The 21,303-nt window shown below is 46.8% G+C and overlaps 1 protein-coding gene across 1 annotated transcript; it reads left to right on the top strand.

Annotated features, from left to right (window-relative positions):
- Positions 1–16,994: 16,994 nt before the first annotated feature.
- Positions 16,995–20,952, top strand: PRND (prion like protein doppel). Its single transcript, XM_004772831.3, has 2 exons — positions 16,995–17,089; positions 19,341–20,952. Exon 2 carries the CDS (start codon positions 19,352–19,354, stop codon positions 19,886–19,888), a length of 537 nt encoding a protein of 178 aa, XP_004772888.1. The 5' UTR covers positions 16,995–17,089; positions 19,341–19,351; the 3' UTR covers positions 19,889–20,952.
- The last annotated feature ends 351 nt before the right edge of the window (positions 20,953–21,303 follow it).

Here is a 21,303-nt window from a genome sequence, read left to right as displayed (position 1 = left end):
TCCCATGGTGTTTGCAGTGACATTCACCGCCGCCCCCTGTGTTGGCAAGGCCATGGGTGGGGGGGTGACAGGAGCAAGGTGCCACTCGTGGTCCAAGCTCCTGCAGTGGCCTGCAGCCCATGCACCCAGTCCCCGTCTTGCCTTTAGCGGACTCCCAGTCACACACCAGCTGCTCCCAGCTGCCTTTTCATTTTTTCCACAAATATCTTACGTGTGCTGGGCTCTGGGTAAATGGCAGAGGCACTTAATTGCGGCAGAGGAAGACAGTCCTTCCGCCCTAGAAGCTCTTTTTCTGCCCTAGATTTTGAAATAGAGGATTTTCTTTTCTTATTTTAAGATTTTATTTATTTATTTGACAGAGAAAGACAGCAAGAGAGGGAACACAAGCATGGAGAGTGGGAGAGAGAGAAGCGTGTTTCCCACCAATCAGAGAGCCCAATGCAGGGCTCTATCACAGGACCCTGGGATCGTGACCTGAGCTGAAGGCAGACACAAGGACTGAGTCACCCAGGCACCCCTGAAATAGAGGGTTTTCTTAACTAAATGCAACTTAACCAGCTTTCAAGTACCAACTTGATTGCCCCCTGCCCCACCCCAATATCAGACTATAAACTCTCCCAGACCGTGGGAGCCCCAGGGACAGTCACTCCCTTTGTACTGAAATTCAACACCTTAGGTCTAAAAGATCCATTTGTCAGAGTCCTTCAACTCCTGCTTCATCTCTTTCCTGCTGCTTTGAGAGTGTCAGGCACCAGCCCTAGGGGCACTCGTGATTTTCCTTGGTGGGTTTTCTTCTGCAGCTGAAATCTACCAACAGCAGGAAGTAGTCACAGAAGAGTGGTTGAAGTCATACTTATTTGTTAATACCTCAGGAAATGCCAATATTCTGCAGCGATCAGAGCATCAACTCTGTGCTTAAAATGGGAACCCTATCATTCACCAAACTGCTAGAATAAACAGCCACCAAGTGTCTGAAGTATTCCTCATCCATAGTGAACCTCAGACTTCATTCTTAACATAAAAATTTCCAGAATGATTTTCATTTAGGGCCATTTATCTAATTATTTAAAAATAAGCTTCATTATCTGACCATCATAATTTCTGAAGAGTAGCCCACTGAGAAGACTTCAAATGTTCAAAGTGTAAGTACTCAGAGGCCAAAGTGAGTAACACCACCAAGACCCACCGTTTCTTCCTGTTACTTCCAACTCATGTGAATTGTGCTGGAAGAATTTTCTCTTTTGAAAGAAAGGACCCTCTCCCTGCTTGCATGCATGCTCTCTCTCTAAAATAAGACTTTTTTTAAAAATAAACCCCTTTTATTGATGGTTGATATGAAAAATATTATTTTCTTGGATCTCGTGCAAAACAGCAATTGATAGTCTTTATCATCTTACATAATGTTACTCATATTGTAATAAACCCAATCATTTTCTCAAGATTTTACCACTTGGGAAGAGTACCAAAGAGTCTTGCCCAGCCTGTCTAGAAGCTCAGAAATGTGCTGTCACCAAGTGTGGAAGGCAATATGACATCCTAGTTTTAGCACACAGGTTCGAAGAGAGACTATCTGAAATCAAATCCCAGTTCTGCCACTTATTAGCACTGTGACCTCAGGCACATTATTAATCTCTCTGTGCTATAGCTCTCTCATCAGTAAATGGCAATAACAAAAATATCCACGTAATAATGCTGTGGTAAGTATACGAGTCAATATGTTACTAAAACTCTTAGTAATCAAAACAGTATCTATGGGCACAAAAAAAGACATGCAGGTCAAGAGAATAGAATAGAGGGGTGCCTGGGCGGCTCAGTGAGTTAAACACTCTGCCTTCTGCCCAGGTCATGATCTCAGGGTCCTGGGATCGAGCCCCGAATCGGGCTCTCTGCTCAGCAGGAAGCCTGCTTCCTCTGCCTCTCTCTGCTTGCCTCTACTTGTGATCTTTGTCAAATAAATAAATAAAATCTTTAAAAGAAAGAGAGAATAGAATAGAAACCCAGAAATAAACCACACTTATATGGTCAATTAGTCTACAACAAAGGAGGCAAGAAAATACAATGATGAAAAGTTAGTCTATTGATTAAATGGTGCTGGGAAAACTGGACAGCTTCATGCACAAGAATGAAACTGGACCACTGCCCTACACTACACACAAAACTAAACTCAAAGTGGATTAAAAACCTAAATGTGAGACCTGAAACCATAAACTCCTTGAAGAAAACACAGGCAATAATTTCTTTGATACCAGCCATAGAAACATTTTTTCTGGATGTGTTTCCTCAGGCAAGAGAAGCAAAAGCAAAAATATTTTGGGAGGGGCCACACCAAATTAAAAAGCTTTCACATAACAAAGGAAACCATCAAAACAAAACAAGGCAACCTACTAAATGGGAGAAGACATTTGCAAATGTTATATCCAATAAATGATTAATATCCAAAATATAGAGAGAACTCATACACGTGAACACCAAAAAACCCCAAATAATCTGATTAAAAATGAGCCAAGGACCTGAATAGACATTTTTCCAAAGAAGACATACAAATGTCTAGCAGGCATATGAAAAATGCTCAACATCACTCATCATCAGGGAAATGCAAATCAAAACCACAATGAGTTAGCACCTTAACACTTATCGGAATGGGTAGAATCAAAAAGACAACAAATAACAAGTGTTGGAGAGGATGTGGAGAAAATGGAACGCTGGTACACTGTTGGTGTATTTTGGGGCAGCCGCTGTGGAAAAAGGTACAAAGATTTCTCAAAAAATTAAAAATGGAATTACCTTATGATCCAGTAATCCCATGACTGGGTATTTACCAAAAGAAAACAAAAACACTAATTTGAAAATATATATATATACCCCTATGTTTACTGAAGCATTATTTACAACAGCCAAGATACAGAATCTAAGTGTCCATCAATAGGTAGATGGATAAAGAAGATGTGGCATATGTAATATACAATGGAATATTACTCAGCCATGAAAAAGAATGAATCTTACCATTTGCAACAACATGGATGGACCTAGAAGGTATAATGCTAAGTGAAATAAGTCAGACCAAGAAAGACAAATATCATATGATTTCACTCACATATGGAATTTAAGGAACAAAGCAAACAAAAAAGAGAAAAACAAAAAAACAAACTCTTAAATACAGAGAACAAACTGTGGTTGCCAGAGGGCAGGCGGGTGGGGGGATGGGTGAAATAGGTAAAGGGGATTGAGTGTACACTTATCACAATGAGCACTGAGCAATGTAAGAATTGCTGAATTATTATATTGTACACCTGAAACTAATGTAACACTGTATGTTAATTATATGTAAATAAAAAAGAAAATTCTTTAAAAATTAAAAAATAAAAATAAACAAAGCAAGAAAGGAAAAGGGGTGCCTGGGTTAAGCATCTGCCTCCAGGTCAGGTCATGATTCCAGGGTCCTGGGGTGAGTCCCAAGTCAGGTTCCCTGCTCCACAGGGAGTCTGTTTCTCCCTCTCCTTCTGACCCTCCTCCTGGCTTTTGTTCTCTCTCTAAAATAATCTTAAAAAAAAAAAAAGGAAAAGAAAAATTAATTTTAAAATGATTGACGTAAAGTAACTGAATTGACTCCAGGAGAGGTTTCTGGAGAAGCATCAGGTGTCAGGTTCTATTTCCCCAGCCCTCTCTCTGGGGCTGAGACTGAGGAAGTGTCCTCTGCCTTTGGACAGGAGTGTGGGTCCGTGTCGCTTTCTACCCTCGTGGGAGCCTTCATCCCAGCCAGAATTGAGCTTCCCCAGACTCAGGCCTTGCCAAACGGGGCAAGGAGTAAGGCCTCTGAGGGCCCAACGTTGTCCCACGCACGCCCCAAGCCACCCGAGACACTAGCTTCCCAGAGCCCTCAGACTGGAGCTGTCGGCCCCTGTCCTCACCTGTACTTTAAAGGATCCCTGTCTAGGCCTTCACTCAGATTTCATCTCCTACACTAGGTCCCAAGGACTGAGGGTATTGGAACTCTCTGCCAAATATTTGGCCCCGATCCAACCCCTGGGGCTCATATGACCTCTTATCTGTGCCACCTTCCACAGGTGGCTCCCAGGTGTGCACACCTCCGCCTCACAGAGATAGCCAGGTTGGGGGAGGGAGCTCTGAAAGAACTGGGACACACACACCAGGGGACCCACACCCATGAACCTGAGGCCTGCACAGGTGCCGGCTGGGTCCCGGTGGGGAGAGAAGAGGGCAGCCGTGAGCTAGAGGCTCCCCTTGTGGACTCTGATTTTTCCAGGGCCTGTGAAGGGGGGGGGGGGGCAGTCCTGCCCTTGAGCTTCTAGGGAAAGGCACTGAAGGATTTTCCAAGGAAGTCATTAGTTTTTACAAATGTCCCTACGCCATGAGGTGTTTTGAAGTTCTCAGTCCTGCCAGGACTGGTCTTGTGACGTTCTGAGTTCCCCCAAAAAGGACAGTCAGGAACTTTATTTCTGGTGCCTCGAGCCAAGTTACCTCCCCATCCTGGGGCAACTGTTCCTCATCTTCTTCCCAGGTCTCCACATACAAGTGGTCCAGGTACACTCAGGCTCCCACACCCCTTTCTGATGAGCCTCTAGAACGTGACAAGTGCCACCAAAATGTCCTGTTAACAGGTACTCGAGTGTGTAGGACCCCACCGGTGAAATGACAGTAGTCTTTTTGGCTCTACCAGGGAATTTGCCAGCACTTGCTTCTAAGATCTGAACCTTAGAACCAATGATAGCCCATCAATTCGATTAAAAAATAATAGTGAGCCAGAATTAATTTTTTTTTAACATGGCTGTGCTTCTGTGCAGTAGAAGGCTGCCCCCAGCTCTTCCCCTCAGAAGAACTGTGCCTTACGTGAGCATGTAGAATGCGATTTTAAGTGAAAATTGGAATACAAACTGCTAAGGGCAGTGTCTCCATTTTTTATAAAATAAAGAAATAAAATATAGAAATAAACCAAAAAACACCTGAAATACACAGCCCTTAATGTTAAATTGCTTATCACTGGGTGGTAGAGGACAGGGGATTCTTTGTTTTTCTCTGTGTTGTTCTTGTATTTTCCAGAAAATTTACAGTGACCAAATATTTCTTTTTTTTTTTTTAAGATTTTATTTATTTCTTTGACACAGAGAAAGAGAGAAGAGCAGAGGGAGAGGGAGAAGCAGGCTCCCCGCTGAGCCAAGAGCCCGAAGTGGGACTCGATCTCAGGACCCCGGGGATCATGCCCTGTGGTGAAGACAGACACTTAACCGACAGAGCCACCCAGGTGCCCCCAAATATTGCTTTTGTAACAAGAAAGAGGTCTGCAACTGTTATTTTTTTTTAAGATTTTATTTATTTCACAGACAGAGATCACAAGTAGGCAGAGAGGCAGCAGAGAGAGAGGAGGAAGTAGGCTCCCTGCTGAGCAGAGAGCCTGATGTGGGGCTCAATCCCAGGACCCTGGGACCATGACCTGAGCCAAAGGCAGAGGCTTTAATCCACTGAGCCACCCAGGCGCCCCTGCAACTGTTATTTTTAATTCCTCTCTTGGCACGTACCAGCCTGGGTGGTGCGCCCTTGGGGAACTTGTCTGAAGCTCCAGCTTCAGGGCACTTAGCTGACCCCAAGCAGAACCTGGAAAAAGGGTCAGCAATCCGAAAAGCAAGCCAGGTCTAAAATGCTGTCCCAAGGGGCACCTTGGTGGCTCAATGGGTTAAAGCCTCTGCCTTCGGCTCAGATCATGATCCCAGGATCCTGGGATCGAGTCCTCCATTGGGCTCTCTGCTCAGCAGGGAGCCTGCTTCCCCTCTCTTCTCTCTCTGCCTGCCTCTCTGCCCACTTGTGATCTCTGTCTGGCAAATAAATAAATAAAATCTTTTTTAAAAAAATAAATAAATAATGGGGGAAAAAAATGCCTCGTCCCTGAAACAGACCCTCTATTGCTGACTATCCCGTATGTGCCCCGCTTGCATTATTTCAGAGGGGCCAGACCCAAAGGTTGTGTACAGATGGCATCCCCCTCCAATTAAACCGTGGTCCCCTAGAGGCCTAGAGCGTAGGTCCCCCAAAGCCAGAGGCCACCAGGGTGTTGATGGGCTGGGAGCCTTTTTCTCCTTAACTTTTTCTCCTAAAAAATCTGCCCCTTGCCTCCCTCCACCTGTCTCTAAAAACAAACAACAGACAAACAAAAACAAGTTCATTATCTTAACTTTTGTACTGGACAAAGATACCAATTTTCAGTACCTCCATGCCTTAGCACCCTCAAATGACCCAATTACACTCAGACACCATTCTCATCGCCTTTCTTTAAAAAAAAAAAAGAGAGATTTTATTTATTTATTTGACAGAAAGCGATCAAAAGTAGGCAGAGGCAGGCAGAGATAGAGGGAAGCAGGCTTCCTGCTGAGCAGAGAGCCCGATGCGGGACTCGATCCCAGGATCCTGAGATCATGACCTGAGCCAAAGGCAGAGGCTTAACCCACTGAGCCACCCAGGCGCCCTCTCATTGCCTTTCTTGCTGGTTATACCATCGCTTTTAGTTTGTTAGAGCTGCCATAACAAATTACCACAGACTGGGTGACTTAAAAAGAAGATTAATTTCCTCAGAGTTCTGGAGGCCAGAAGTCTGAGATCCAGGTGTCAGAGGTGTTGGTCTCTCCTTAGGTCTCCTCAACTTACACATGGCCATCTTCTCCCTGTGTCCTCATGTGATCCTCCCTCTGTGTGTCTGCGTCCTGATCTCTTTCCATAAGGACACCAGTCATGGTGAATTAGAGTCTACCCTAATGGCTTCGTTTTAATTTAACTTTAAATTAACTCTGTAAAGGCCCTACCTCCAAATACAGTCATTCTGAGGTTTGAGGGACTAAGACTTCAACCTATAAATTTTGTGAGGACACAATTCAGCCCCTAATGCCGTCTTTCTAGAAACACAACCATGTATCCACGTCACCGTCAAAGGCATTCCTGGGACTGTGAGGGTCTTTCGAGGGCCCCACACTCACGTGCTCACTTCTCATAATGGAAATACCATCACCTGTGTGTCCTCAACAGACTGGGCCACTCAGGATTGCCAAGGTGCCCACCCCACAGTGCCCATTGCCAGGGACCTCAGAAATGCTTCTGTTCCAGAGACAGCCCCTGAAAGCCAGCCACTACACCCCCGGGACTGGCACAGAATGAAGACTTTCATGGTCACCCAAATTTGTTTATTTGGCTCCTACTTAAGGAAGATCTAAAACTCTAAGCCCAATAATGTTCCTCCCACACACCAGTACACTGTGAACACACCTGGCTTCGGGTTATGCTGATTACGAGTTAATTAACTGAGTCTGATACCTGGGATAGCTGGCAAGAGTTATCCCCTCATGCCGCCAAATTCAGAATGCGAGGCATGCCCATCGCTCTGCTCACAACGGCTGCCCACACATGGAATGCGTCCATTCGGGTTTGGCCCAAGTTCTTCCACCCAGGGCCCTAACACAAGAGAACGCCACAGATTCCAGGCTCTCCCAGTTGAGTGCTGGTTGGCCTTGCATTGCTAGACTCACAGACCAAGAGAGCCCAGTGAGGAAGGAGACTGTGTTTCCTTTTTCTAGCCAATGTCACATTTCCCCCATTCCCCTGCATGTCTCTGGATCTCTTTTTATTTCAGCCCTCTGAGGAGGCCCTTCCTCTCCAGTCACTCTGCAGACCCATTTCTCTACATTGCTTCCAGGAGGCAAATCTCTCTCTCTCTCTCTCTCTCTCTCTCTCTCTCTCACACACACAAACACACACACACACACACACACACACACACTGGGTTTGTTATATCCACACTGTCACGCAGACACTGAGGCTATTGTAGAATGGCCCAGAAGGAGGGTTTGTGCTTCCCGTTAGGGCCATTAGGCAGGGCTAATATTTCTTCAAGAAACATCTCTGGACCTTTGAAGAATGAAGAAAATAATGAATGAGTGAATGATTACAGGAGAGTAAAGCCCAGACTTGTCCCCATAAAGTCTGTCAGAGACCATTCTTGGCTTTGAGAATTTTAGGAGCAAGATTTTGCCCAGCCACCTGTGGAAGAAGTCCACTGTGGTTCTACTAAACGCCTGATTTCCACCAGATCAGGCTGCCACATTCCCCACAGTCCACCAGAAGATGAACTCATGGAATATACCAGGATGGGCTGTTGGTTCTGTCTGGGCAACTTATGGGAAAAGCTTAGTGAAAGCTGCCATCTTGTTTTTACTCTTCACCTGAAGAGTAACTGGACAACAGAAACATTGTTTTATCCCACACCTCCTAGTCTGCCCTAGTAAAACCACACTATCAAATGGGAAAGTATTTGTATCCTACCGGGTGAAGGGTATAGAACCTACCATGTTATTCACCATAAAAAGGCTACATGAAGTGCTGATCTATGCTACCATGTGGATAAACTTTGAAAACATGATGTCAAGGGAAAGATGATGATTCCATTTCTGTCTCTTTATTGTATGATTCTGGAATAGGCAAATCTATAGGGACAGAATGTAGATTATTGGTTGCCAGGGGTTGGAGAGAGCTGGGGAATTGAGAAGGGAGAGCTGACAGGTACGGGTTTTCTCTCTGGTTTGATAGAAAATATTCTAGAATTAGATAGAGGTACTTGATGAACAGCTCTGTGCTGAATATCACTGAATTTACACCGTGAAATGACGAATTATATGGTATGTGAATTACATCTCAATGAAGCTGTTTATCTTTAGGTTTTTTTTTTTTAAGATTTTATTATTTATTTGACAGACAGAAATCACAAGTAGGCAGAGAGGCAGGCAGAGAGAGAGGAGGAAGCAGGCTCCCCGCCGAGCAGAGAGCCTGATGCAGGGCTTGATCCCAGTACCCTGGGATCATGACCTGAGCCAAAGCCAAAGGCTTTAACCCACTGAGCCACCCAGGCGCCCCTAGGTTTGTTTTTTAAGCACAAATTACTTGCCTAAGAAGTAGTTTGGGCAACCCTTTCGGGTCTCCTCCCTCTTTGGGAGCTTTGTACTATCGCTCAATAAACTTTAACACGCACACACACACACTAAAAAATGCAATGAGAGGATAGGGGGCAGGTTAGGCACTTTTTTGAGATTTAATCTAATAACATTTCAGCCCACTCAGTTTTCTCACAGGTGTTCCGGAAAACAGTCTGTACAGAAGCACTAATGGCCTTGGGTCCACCATGCTTATAAATACTTGGCCTGAAGCCTTTTCTGGCCATGAAATCAAAGCCTTCAATAGCGAAAGCTGAAAAATGTCATATAATCTTCTTGACCTTCACCAAGGGGAGCACAGAGGCCAGTGTTCTGCATACAGCTTTGTTACCAGTGGCCTGAAAACAACCTTGGGGTGTTTTGTTTGGGAATTATTTGGCCAAGACCTTTTGAACAGTAGAGTCCTAATGAAGAACCGGAGAGTGTTCACGGAAGAAGGAGCTTTTTTATTTTAAAAAAAAAAAAAAAAGGTCTACCTTTCCAAAATTAAAAAAAAAAAAAAGTGAGCCCAGCAATATTTAGCCACAAAGTGCTTGAGTTTATAACCTGTTTTCCTCTCCTTGATATATTACCCTAAAAGACCTGCTGATACCATGCATGGACAAAAATCAACTCAAACCCTCTACTTAGTGGCAAATACTAAATTTTCCTCAAGAAAAGGCCATGGTCTTTGATGAATGAATGAATGAATGAATGAATCAGTTAGTCAATGAGTAAGGAACCTGGGGAATTGCTTCACACACCGGTTTTTGCAATGAGCCTAGTGACTGCCTTTTCTACCAGATTACAGATGACTCCCCATTTAGACTATTTTAAAACCTTGCTTCCACCAAATGGAAACTTTTCTCCTGACTTTTCCATCTGCCCTGTGGAGACAGCCCCCACTAATCCTTCTCCACTTCAAAGGGAAGTTATGCAGGTGAATAAGGATGTGCCTTTCCATGCTGTGTGCTAACTCTTTGGCAAGACTAGGTTTTGAGAAATGAAAGCCCCCATGTGAACCTTAGCTTCTGAACGTCCACATTACATCCCTGTCTGACTTACGCTGACCTGCGTGGCCCATTCAGAGGCCTCTCTGGAGCCTTTATGAACCAGATAGTCCATCTGAATCACACATGTGATGTTTTGGTTTTCCCTCCTTTGGCTCCCCTTCCATTTGGTTTTCCCTCCCACATGTCCACCCGATTCTTCTTTTCTGTGAGTCATTGCACACCTATGTGTCACTTCCACTTGGGGTCAGGAAATCAGAAAAGATGGAAGAGGGACATTGGTTTGTGTCCATTTGGAAAATCTGAAATCCTTCCCTATGGCAGCTAAAGTGAAGGGACAAGAGGACCCAGCCATTTCTTGACATCAAGGACATCCATGCATTGTTCAGGAAGTATTAGCCCTTCCTCTGAACCATAAAACTGAGTCAAGTGGGAAAACCTGCTGGGCAGAAAAGGTTGTGAAAGAAATCCAACAGAACACCAGAGATGTCAACTGTCCCCGCTTGACCCCTTCCCCCATCCCAACCCTCTTGATGGTAAGCCAGTCTTCCATTTGTGTACCTCTAATAGGATGCTACCCCCAGCCACCTTCATGTCCCTTCAAGAACTGGGTTCATGCTCTTCCTCCCAGGAAGTCATCCCTACAGACTTCCAGCTCAAGATCACTACCTCCTCTATACTCTGATAACTCCTGCCTTGTACATACCACAGCAAACACTGAGGCAACAGACTGTTTCATGATCACAAACACCAGCAATCACAACTTGCAACCATCATTTTCCCAAGCCTAATTTTACAAGGTGTATTCAAATGCAGCACAAATCCTTGCCTTATTGTCCCCTTTTCTCACTCTGCTCCCCCCACCTACAATGTCTTTCCTTCCCTCTCTCCACTCTTCACACAAATTCCTATTTATACATGAAGACCTAACTGAAACCTTTATCCTTCCCATGGATCCTTCTGTGAGTCTGGCAAAACCTATGGACCCTGCATGGAATAATGTTTTTAAATACATCAAATAAATACAGAGGTCACAGAGGAAACCAATGATGCTGAAGTATAATCCTGATTAAATTAAAACTTTTTTCAGACTTGCTAAATAAAATCTACTGGTGGACCTAATAACGACCAAAATTTCATGATGGTAAGTGTAAGGGATATTTCAAGATCTGCTATCCCTACACATCTGAAGGAGGGTGACCCCTTTATCCTGGCTCGGCCACCCCTTTATCCTGGCTCGGCCCATACTTCCCCAGTTAGCACTGAAAAATCCTATGTGCTGGGAGCCCCTTAATCCTTGGCAAACTGAGACACCTGGTCACCCAACTGTCGTCACAGTTTATTTAAAAATTAAAAGAAATGTCCAAGAGAAGGGCCACCATGCAGCAGGTGCCTGGGGAACACCAGAGCCCTCTTCCACAGCTGAGTCTACATTGGTTGAACAACTCTGGGGAACTGCCAGTTTCTACTAAAGCTGAGCGGACACCAAGCCCATGGCACAGCATCTCCACTCCTTGAGCATCTGCCCAACAGAAATGAGAGCTTATGCTCACCACCAGAGGTAAAGGAGAATTTTTAGAGCAACTGCATTCATAATAGTCTCAAATAGAGAATACCCCAGTGTCCATCGAGAGGTAAATAGGTAAATAAATTATGGTCTATTTATACAACCATCTATCATGCAGGAATGAGAAGTGAAAAATAATGCCTCCAGGCAACAGTACTGAGAAATCTCACAAACACAATGGGGAATGAAAGAAGACAACCACAAACAACCACACATGGCATGATTTCATTGGTATAAAATACAGAAGTGGGTGAAACCAGCCTGGTCATTAGACGTCAAGACAAGTCAAGACTCCCCCGCTTCGTGCAGGGGGAGCCATGAGGGTTTGGAATATCCTGCTGGTTACATAACATTGTTCAGTTTGTGAACATTTATTGAGTTGTGCACTTTTTTGCACGTATGTTTTACTCCAATAATAGCATTTTTTTAAAATGTTAGCTCTTGCATTCCTATTTCCTGCCAGATCTACAGCCATTGGTACCAAGAAGTGACTTCAGCCTGCATCTTCCGGTTTGGTTGGCTCCGTGGCTCAGACACTCCTTTTCTCCATCCAGTACGACCTATCTTGACGGTGCTCCAATCCTTCTCCTTTCTCTGTCACAGACCCAGGCTCTGGCGTGAACCTTTTCAGCCCCTGCTAGTGGCCTTCACAGTAGTAAATGCTTCATTAGTATTTCTGGCAGGCCAGTAGCGAACATGTTAACACATGCTCAGATGTCAACAAAGCTTTTAGATCTTAGCTTACTGCCCTTTATACTATTTCAGGGCAAAGGATTTTTATTGGGCTCTGTGCTTCCAACACTGGCAAACAACGTGTGTTAAGCGTGAACAGTGGTGGTGGTGGGGAGGCGTGATACCTCTTACACAAACCTGGAAACATGGAAACCCTTTCTCAGCTGAACTTCTACCTGCCCGAATGATGTCTGATAAACACACCATTTATCCTCATAAAGGCAACTTATGTGACAGCAGACTCCATGCTGAACACAGAGCCCGACTCAGGGCTCGATCCCACCACCCTGAGATCAAGACCTGAACCAAAACCAAGAGACAGACACTCAGCCGACTCTGCCACCCAGGGACCCCCACAATAGCTAACCCCTTTCACCTGGAGCAGGCCTTTCTCCTTTTGGACATTTTCTTGCATACTGTGGAGAGAGGACAAGCGGCACATCATATTATTCGGTTAATTATTCTTCTAAAAAACCATCAAAGACAAGTGAGAAAAGTGGTGGGTGGCCAAGTGAGGAACTTCGACATGGTGGCCAAGGCTGGCACTCTCTGCCATCCTTGGGGTCTCCACGCTGGAGTGTCTCCCTTTCCTTGGGTGCCCCTTTCTGGACCACCTTAAAACACAGACTTCACCCTATTCCCTGTGCCCTAAAGCTTTGGTGGCACTCTCTCTTCTCATTTACAAACATCCTACTCCACGAACATTTGGGGACACAAGATGAGTAACCCCCTTCAGGGGTCCCCACGAGATTCCCCATCTCCCAAGCCTTACGCAGCCCCTCCCATTCCATCTCCCTCCCCCGCATCAGCTCCACACAGCCCAGCACCTGGCACCTGCTGTGGTCTGAGCAGGAAAAGGCAGCAAACTGCAGGGGAAATGGCCCTTCGATGAGAGAAGTATTTGCTTCCTCTAGGGCCTCCTGTTCCACTTCTAGACAATTTGACCCCAGAGGACTTTCAATGATCATGATAGGTCTTCACATGCTGCCCTTGATTTTTTAAAAAATGAATTCTAAAACTGTTGCCTTTATGCCTCTTAGCTTTCCTCTTGCTTCCTCTATATATCATGACCTGCTGTGACTTGGAGGGTTGGTCCTGCCACCTGGCACACAGCCCACCCTGGCAGCTGTGATCCTTGCGCAACCAAGTCACAGATAAGAAGGGATAAAGGGAACTCAGTTCCTTTAGATTCCAGGCACCATGCTATGTGTGGGGCAAGTGGAACATGGTCCTTTGACTTCTGTGAGCTCAAATGAACACATGAACAACGAGGGTGCCCTGTGCAACTATTCAACTACATGTCCAGTGCTCTGGGACCCCCAAAGGAAGAGCCCCCTACTGCGCTTAAGAAAATAGTGGGCAAGCTATAGAGGAAGGTGCTATTTAAAATTTGTTCAAAGTCATAATCCAAATTCTAAGAATACAAAAGCTGAACATAGTCTATGACCCAGCAAGTCCCCCCTGAGAGTGTACAGCCAACAGAAAAGTGATTCCACCGAGAGGCACATGTCTGAATGTTCACAGCAGCCCAAACTGGAAACCCCCCAAACAGGAAACCACCCACACACCCGCCATGAGGGGAACCAAGAAGATACTGTGGAGTTGTCTCATGATGGAATGAACCATCGGCAGACACAAAAGATTAGCTTCTCCATAATTCTGTTTCTGTGAAATACCAACAGGCAAAGGTAAGCGAGGGTGTCCTGAGCCAGGCAAGAGGGCAGTGATACAATGGGGAGACAGAGAGGCTTTGAGCATGCTGTCATTGTTCGACTTCTCATTCTGTCGCAGGTTACAAGGGTGTGTTCAGCTTTTAAAAAATGCATAATGCTGTACCATCAGGATAGCGCTTCTTGTGAACAGAAGGCTTCACTAAACAACTGAGTACAGCTGTTTAGACTTCTACGCAACTATCTTGTTAGTATTATTTTCCAAAACACAGTTCAATTATTTCTCTAAGCTAAGGGGAGCCGTGAGCTGCCTTCGCTGCCTTCCCCAAGTTGATGCTGTCCCTCCTTTGACACAGCATGGTCCAAACACAGGACTGGCACTCGATAAATCTTCAGGAAGCCAAGAAACAGTGGGTGATCTTCCTACACACTAGCCCTTCTGGGAACAGTTCAGCCTGGCGTCTTGTCTCTTAATACCCACTGTATTTATAAATATCCAAAGTTCCCAGATCTCATCAAAGTAGGAACTGATAGAATAATGACCCACTCAGCCATGTTAGACCTCAGCTTTTCCCAGCCTTTTTTTTTTTTTTTAATTCACATAATTTTCTACCACTCATTCATTCTAGAAAAATCCTCTGGAGCCCCTTCCCTTGCATCACAGAGCACCCAGCCCAGTGGGATCCGTCTCGGACTCTCTGTTTGATCAAGGATGATCCATAATCAGTGATATTCCTCAAGTAACTGTTGACACCAGAAGACATGATTCACCGGGCCCTGGTGTCTCAGCTCCTGGAGAGACTGGGGCTCTCTCACTGATTCGTTGGCTGTTTGTTTGTTCATGTTTGTAGGTGGGGAGCCAGCGCCAGGCAGAATTGGGGAGTTCTGGACTCTCTGCAGTTGTCTTGCCTTGTTTGCAGCTTTCAGAGTTCCTCCCATCTTCTCGAACACTTCCGTCGTCTTCCATGCTCCTCTGTGCCTCTTTGTTCGCTGCCAAGAGGAATCTGCAGTCTCATCAGCTCTGCACCAACCTCCCACCGCCTTCTGCGCCAAGTCCTCCTCTGCAAGAGAATAGAAAGAAGAAGAAAGGAGGGGGGCCTGGTGGTGCTCACACCAGATGCGGATGGGCAGGGTGGACAGTACACAGAGTTCAGGACAGGGCAATGGGTCTGCACTGTTGTGGGGGGGGCGCACAGCCTGCCTAGCGGGGTGACCTTGAGCCTATCTGGCCCCATGACTTCATGGTGTGAAGGAGCTCCTAGAGGATTCTGAGCCCTTTCCAGCTCTAAACACCCCCAACCCTAATTAAGAACCTTGTACTGATGCTTGTCTCTGGATAGTGAAATAGGAAGGTGGTTTTTGTTTTTTGTTTTGTTTCTTTTCTTCTGCATTTTGCAAATAGTTTATAGGGAGCTTGCACTGCTGAAGTGTGTGTGTGTGTGTGTGTGTGTGTGTGTGTGTGTTATGTGTTCACAGGACAAAAAGACTCTGATTCTAGGAAGAAAATAAAACTTAAAAAAAAAAAAAAAGGAAATACAATACATTTTAAAAGTAAAGGCAGAGACAGACCCAACTGGAGGCCCCAAATCCCTGCAGGGGTTAGCGGTGGGGGTAGAGGGGGGAAGTGCCCACCTCCGGCGTGAGAGGTCTTTGTGAAGCCCTGGCGCCATCTGCTGGTCATTATGGAAGAGAACACTTCAGCTTGGTTTGCAAAAGGGCTTTGAAGCGAATCCAGCCAACATCGATGGTTCACAATCAGGATAAAGATCACATTTATTTACATGCTAATCTCACTCCGTACTTTCCTCCGGAATTCACTTTTGATTTCGCATTGCAGTAATAACTGAAATAGAGACACCTGAGTAGGTCCATTCTGTACAAGGAGTAATTATGCACAGCCCCTCCTGCCAGGAGAGCCTGGTTCTCTAGCTGCCTCCTCCACCCCAACACCCCATCCCCAGACCTTCCACCCCCGCACCCCCACCTGTCCGCGGAAACTCGCTCCCAGCCCCCACCGTGTTTGAACTGGGTCAGTTTCATCTCCATCTGCGTCTGTCCTGTGGGTGTCCATAGATCTAAACTTCCTGCCTGAACTTGGACTAATTCAGCATCTCAAGCATTCCTGCGTGACCCAACAGCCTAAAGTGCCAGCCAAGCCTGTCCCTCTAGACAACATGTGTCCCTCTAGACAACATGAACCTGCTTTTCCACCTCCCCAGAGAAGGTGGGTACCTTGCTCTCTGAGGGTCCCCGCTGGGAGAGGGCCCCCCTAGGGCTCAGCTGCTGTCTCACCCTCTTCTGACCAAACCCTTCCCACAGAGGCTGCCTGGCCAAAGCCCCTTTGCTGGTGGAGGCTAGTCTTTGGGTGCCAGTCGGCACACATACCAGCAACACCCTCTGTTGTGGATACGGATGGGAAAGCGTTTTCCTTCTAACACTGTTCATTTCCATTCTACAAGGCACTTCTCAAAACACCAGTTTTAAAAACAGACTTAACCAGACTCTGGACAGATGCCTCCATCCATCTGTCCAGCTGTGACATTGTGGTATAATAATGTCCCCAGTGTCTGGCACCCAGCTTCTAAAACCTTGCAAATTCCTGAGTGTTAGGGGTGATAGGAGTATCTTTGGTTAGAGTATTTGGTCCTTGTCCCCAGTTACTGGCAACAGAGGGGTCTGGAGAGCTTCTAGGCTGTTGACCTCATGAGCAATGGGGCAGGTTGTGCCCCCAGAGTCCCTGAGCACTCCTGCAGCTGGAACCCTCCAGACCTTCCCCTAATGTACTTCTTCATCTGGCTGTTCCTTTGTTTCCTTTGCCATGTCCTTTTTGATAAACTGGTCAGTAGGAAGTAAATAAGTAAATGCACACGTCCATACATAAAAGAAAAAAAAAAGTGAAATCAAAGGCAACTCTGAACTTCGTCAAGATCTCCACACAGTGTTTATTTGTGAAGAGGGATGAGGTCTCTCCTCAAGGCAGAGGAGTGTCTGGGAACCCGTGATTGGTCCTGCCCAGCGAGGAGGGATGCCCTATTTGGAGAGCAGCAGGAAAGCCCCCTCCCCCGCAGCTCCTACATAGGTGGGAGGGCAGTGCTGGCGGACAGTGCTGCTGAAGCTCCAGAGGCAAGCTTCCAGAGAGAGCCCAAGGTACGTGGGGAGGCTGAGTTTGCCCTGGATTCCGTTTCTGTGGTCAGGGTCGCTCATTTCTAATCAGACTGCAAACCGTGCAGCAGTTTCCTGTCTCACATCTCCTGGAGTGGGTCCTGAGCCAGGGGACACGGGCCTGGTGTTGCACCACTGGCTTTGGTGCTTGCAATAAAATGCTACTTTAGGGTTAGCTGGTTGGGATTTTCTTCTTGCTTTCAAGCCCTTGACTATGAAGATGACTTTCCAAGATCACTATGCTTTTATGTTTTTCTTTTAACTTGACACACCTGTAGTTTGTGTTGTTATTCTTATTTAACATTTCCCCTACTAAAAGAGTATGGGTTGATGGCATGGAGAGGTGGCCCCCTATTTAAGAGACAAATGAACATTGGCTTCATGCTTGGATCTCTTTAGCGAAAGCTGGTCTGAGGTCACTGAGGGGTGGTGGTAGGGTAAGGTGGGTGCTCAGGGTGCTGCCGGACACACTCATGGCCTCCCTGAGCAAGAGACTAGACCATGCCTGCAGGTAAAGAAAGGTCGGCCAGAAGCCGCTTTGCAGACATCCAGAGGTCACTGGACATGCACGGAGGTTGTGTTTTGCTTTTTTTCCTACATAAGGACCAGAGTCATACCGCATTTGAACATATTAACAGAGGTGGACCTATCACTTTTGGAATTCTGCAGGGAAGGGGTGTTAGGGGCTAAGCAAGCTGACTTTTGAACCCCTTCAATCCTGGCACTGATGGGCTCACAGTGGAACTTCATCTAGGACAGAGCCTGACCGTGATTCTGGGGTTTCTCATCCATGCTGACCGAGGTCCAGGTGCCGGAACGCCCTGAACAGTTGACCTTGGGAAATATATTTCCACAATAGCTATTGTGATTTCAGGAGACAGATGTGACAATCAGACTGGGGGGCTGGGGGAAGGCAGGGATATCTCTGATGTCATCAGCAGCCCTTGGAGTGCCCAGGCACCACCTTGACCTGGGAGCCTCTGTGCTCCCCCAGACCCTCCAATCCTCCCCAGCATTCCATCTCCTCATGGAGCCTGCTCTTTGCTCAGCTTAGGGCCTGTCGGTGCTGCCCCTCATGGCCAGAGAGTCAAAAGCAAAAAACTTGGGCACCATCCCCTCCTGACGAACAGAGGGCCTTGGGATATAGCAAGTAGGCATATGGGAACAAGTCGGACAGACTGGTTTCAAATTTGCCAGCCGCTATTGTGCAGCCTTGGGCAAATCTCTTCCCCACTCTGAATCCCAGGACACCTTTTTTTTTTTTTTTTAAGATTTTATTTATTTTTTGAGAGTGAGCAGGGAGGAGGGGCAGAGGGAGAAGCAGATCCTCACTGAGCTAGCATCCCTATGCGGGATTCTATGCCAGGACCCTGGGATCATGACCTAAGGCAAAGGCAGATGCTTAACCAACTGAGCCACCCAGGCACCACCACCCCAGGACAACTTTCATCCGAGGGAAATAATAATGTACCCACCCTGTGTGAGAATTAAGGCAGTCAATGTTAGTGGCTGATCATAGTAAGTGCTGGGTGAGGGAGACGGTGGGGTCACTCTGTCCCTAGGGTGAGACTGGGAGCCACCTCTCTAGCACATCTTGACCCCTGACACAGGAGGCAGGGGTCTCCTGACCATGTTTCCATCTCTCTCCATCATTACCCTAAAGCCCTTCGGGACTTTCTTAGAATGGACTGCAGAATGTGCCAGAGACAGAGCCAGTTTAGAGCTACAGAATAAAGAGGGAAGATTAACAATACAGTCTGTGCTCAGAAGCCTGTGGTTTCAACTCTTCTGCGTATTTTCCTCCAGAGATCCTCTGATTGGAAAGACTTGGGTGCACCAAAGAAAACCTATATGTATTATGTCATTACTCGCTCATTTTACCATGCATATTCAAAGGCTTTGTAATTGCCAGCTGGAGAATCTTATCTATCGGAGAAAATCAGATCTCCACCCTGAATGCACGTAATTCCAGGCAAAAGTAAGAACCTGGGTATTGACCTAGCCTATGCAACGTGAGCACGGTGAAACTATTCCGCTTTTGGAAAAATGTGAATGGTGCAAGGATGCATTCCTTGCTTAAAATTGCCTGCATGGGAGAGGGAGGCAGGGGAGCCCGCGAATCCTCCCCACCAACCTCCACACCCCCATCCCCCCCCCCCCCCACCCCACCCCACCCACCCCCCCCCCCCCCCCCCCCCCCCGGGGAAGGTAACCGCCTGGGTTTTTGCTCCTGCAGATCCTGGCACAATGAGGAAGCATCTGGGCGGATGCTGGTTGGTCATTGTCTGTGTCCTGCTGTTCAGCCAGCTCTCAGCAGTCAAGGCCAGAGGCATCAAGCACCGAATCAAGTGGAACCGGAAGGCCGTGCCCAGTACCTCGCAGGTCACCGAGGCGCGCACGGCGGAGACCCGCCCCGGAGCCTTCATCAAGCAAGGCCGGAAGTTGGATGTCGACCTGGGAGCGGAGGGCAACAGGTACTACGAGGCCAACTACTGGCAGTTCCCCGACGGGATCCACTACAATGGCTGCTCAGAGGCCAACGTGACCAGGGAGAAGTTCGTGAGCGGCTGCATCAATGCCACCCAGGTGGCGAACCAGGAGGAGCTGTCCCGAGAGAAACAGGACAATAAGCTTTACCAGCGGGTCCTTTGGCGGCTGATCAGGGAGCTCTGCTCCATCAAGCACTGTGATTTTTGGTTGGAGAGGGGAGCGGGACTTCGGGTCAGCGTGGACCAGCCCGTGCTGCTCTGCCTGCTGGTTTTCATTTGGTTTATTGTGAAATAAGCTTGCAGGCCGGCCGGCTGGCCATGGGGATGAGATGGGGAGCCATCGCTGGGGTATCTCAGTTCTCCTCTAAGCCCCAAACCCCGCGTGCCCCAAAGGTACCCAAGAGCTGTGATTCTTCAGTCCCTCAAGGCGTACTGGCAAGTCTCCCTGGGGAATCTGTCTGTATCAGGTAAATGTGTGTGTACCGAGCCCCTGCGGACTCTCCCGAGGGTGACCTGGCAGTCCCTGCCTCTTCAGCTCCCCAGGGAGTGTCTGGCATGTCGCATTCTGCAGTAGAAAAATGTTCGCTGAACAGAGAAGAGAAGGTGCCAGGGACGGGGCCATACATTTCTCCGCATCCCCAACCCCTCCTAGAGACAGGGGTTCTTCCCACTGTGTAGACAAGGAAACTGAGGCTCCAAAAGTTGAAGAGGCTAGAAAGTAGCAGAGCCAGAATGCGACCCTGGTTTGTCCAACCCCAGATCTTCCACTCGGTGCAATCCCAGAACTGCCCTGTGATTCCTTTAGGGCTCACCCAACCCAAACCCATATTTCCACCTGAGCTGATGGCTGTGGATTCTGCTACCTTGCTCCAGGCAGGTTGTATTTAATTCTTCTAATTAAACTAAGACACAGTAAAGGGATGAGATGAACATAGAGGTAAAGAGAGAGAAAAGGCCAGAAATCATGGTGTAAGGTGATCTTGCCTGGCTAAATTCCCAGAGCAGAGCATTTCCACAGTGGGATGTGTCTACTCAAAGATTTCTTTCACAAGAAGGATAAGTGTTTGCTGTTCCTCTCTCTGAAATAGCACCTGGATTTGAGAAAATATTTTTAAATGACACATTTGCTTTGTAACATTCCCCTAGCGCTAGGTGCCTCTTTTTCTGTACCTGTGTGGGAGAATCCTGAACTCTACTCCCTTTACATGGGTCTGCTGGCCAATCGCCAGCTGTTCTTTTAACAGCTGTTGGGGGTGGGGCGGTCATTTCTGTGAGCCACTTGTCACTATAAAAAAATAATTCCTTGGGGCGCCTGGGTGGCTCAGTGGGTTGAAGCCTCTGCCTTCGGCTCGGGTCATGATCCCAGGGTCCTGGGATCGAGCCCCACATCGGGCTCTCTGCTCAGCAGGGAGCCCGCTTCCTCCCTTCTCTCTCTCTGCCTGCCTCTCTGACTGCTTGTGATCTGTTGGTCAAATAAATAAACAAAATCTTTAAAAAATCTTTAAAAAAAAAAAAATAATAATTCCTTGCCAAAAAGTTTCAAGAGAAACCGATCTTTAGGGAGACCTAGCAAAGAATTCACTCTTAGCATCAGCAAGAGATGTGGTCCTTGGTATCTACCTCTTATTAGTTAAATATATAGTGCAAAATATGAATATGGCTTAAATACAAATAATGAGTCTAATGCTCTAAGATGTCCCCACAGGCCCT

The sequence above is a fragment of the Mustela putorius genome, unplaced genomic scaffold, assembly GCF_011764305.1.
Source record: "Mustela putorius furo isolate JIRA1106 unplaced genomic scaffold, ASM1176430v1.1 tig00000874_pilon_pilon_pilon, whole genome shotgun sequence".
Lineage (NCBI taxonomy): Eukaryota > Metazoa > Chordata > Mammalia > Carnivora > Mustelidae > Mustela > Mustela putorius.
Note: the sequence above shows the minus strand (reverse complement) of the source record. Positions and strands in the feature narration are given on the sequence as shown.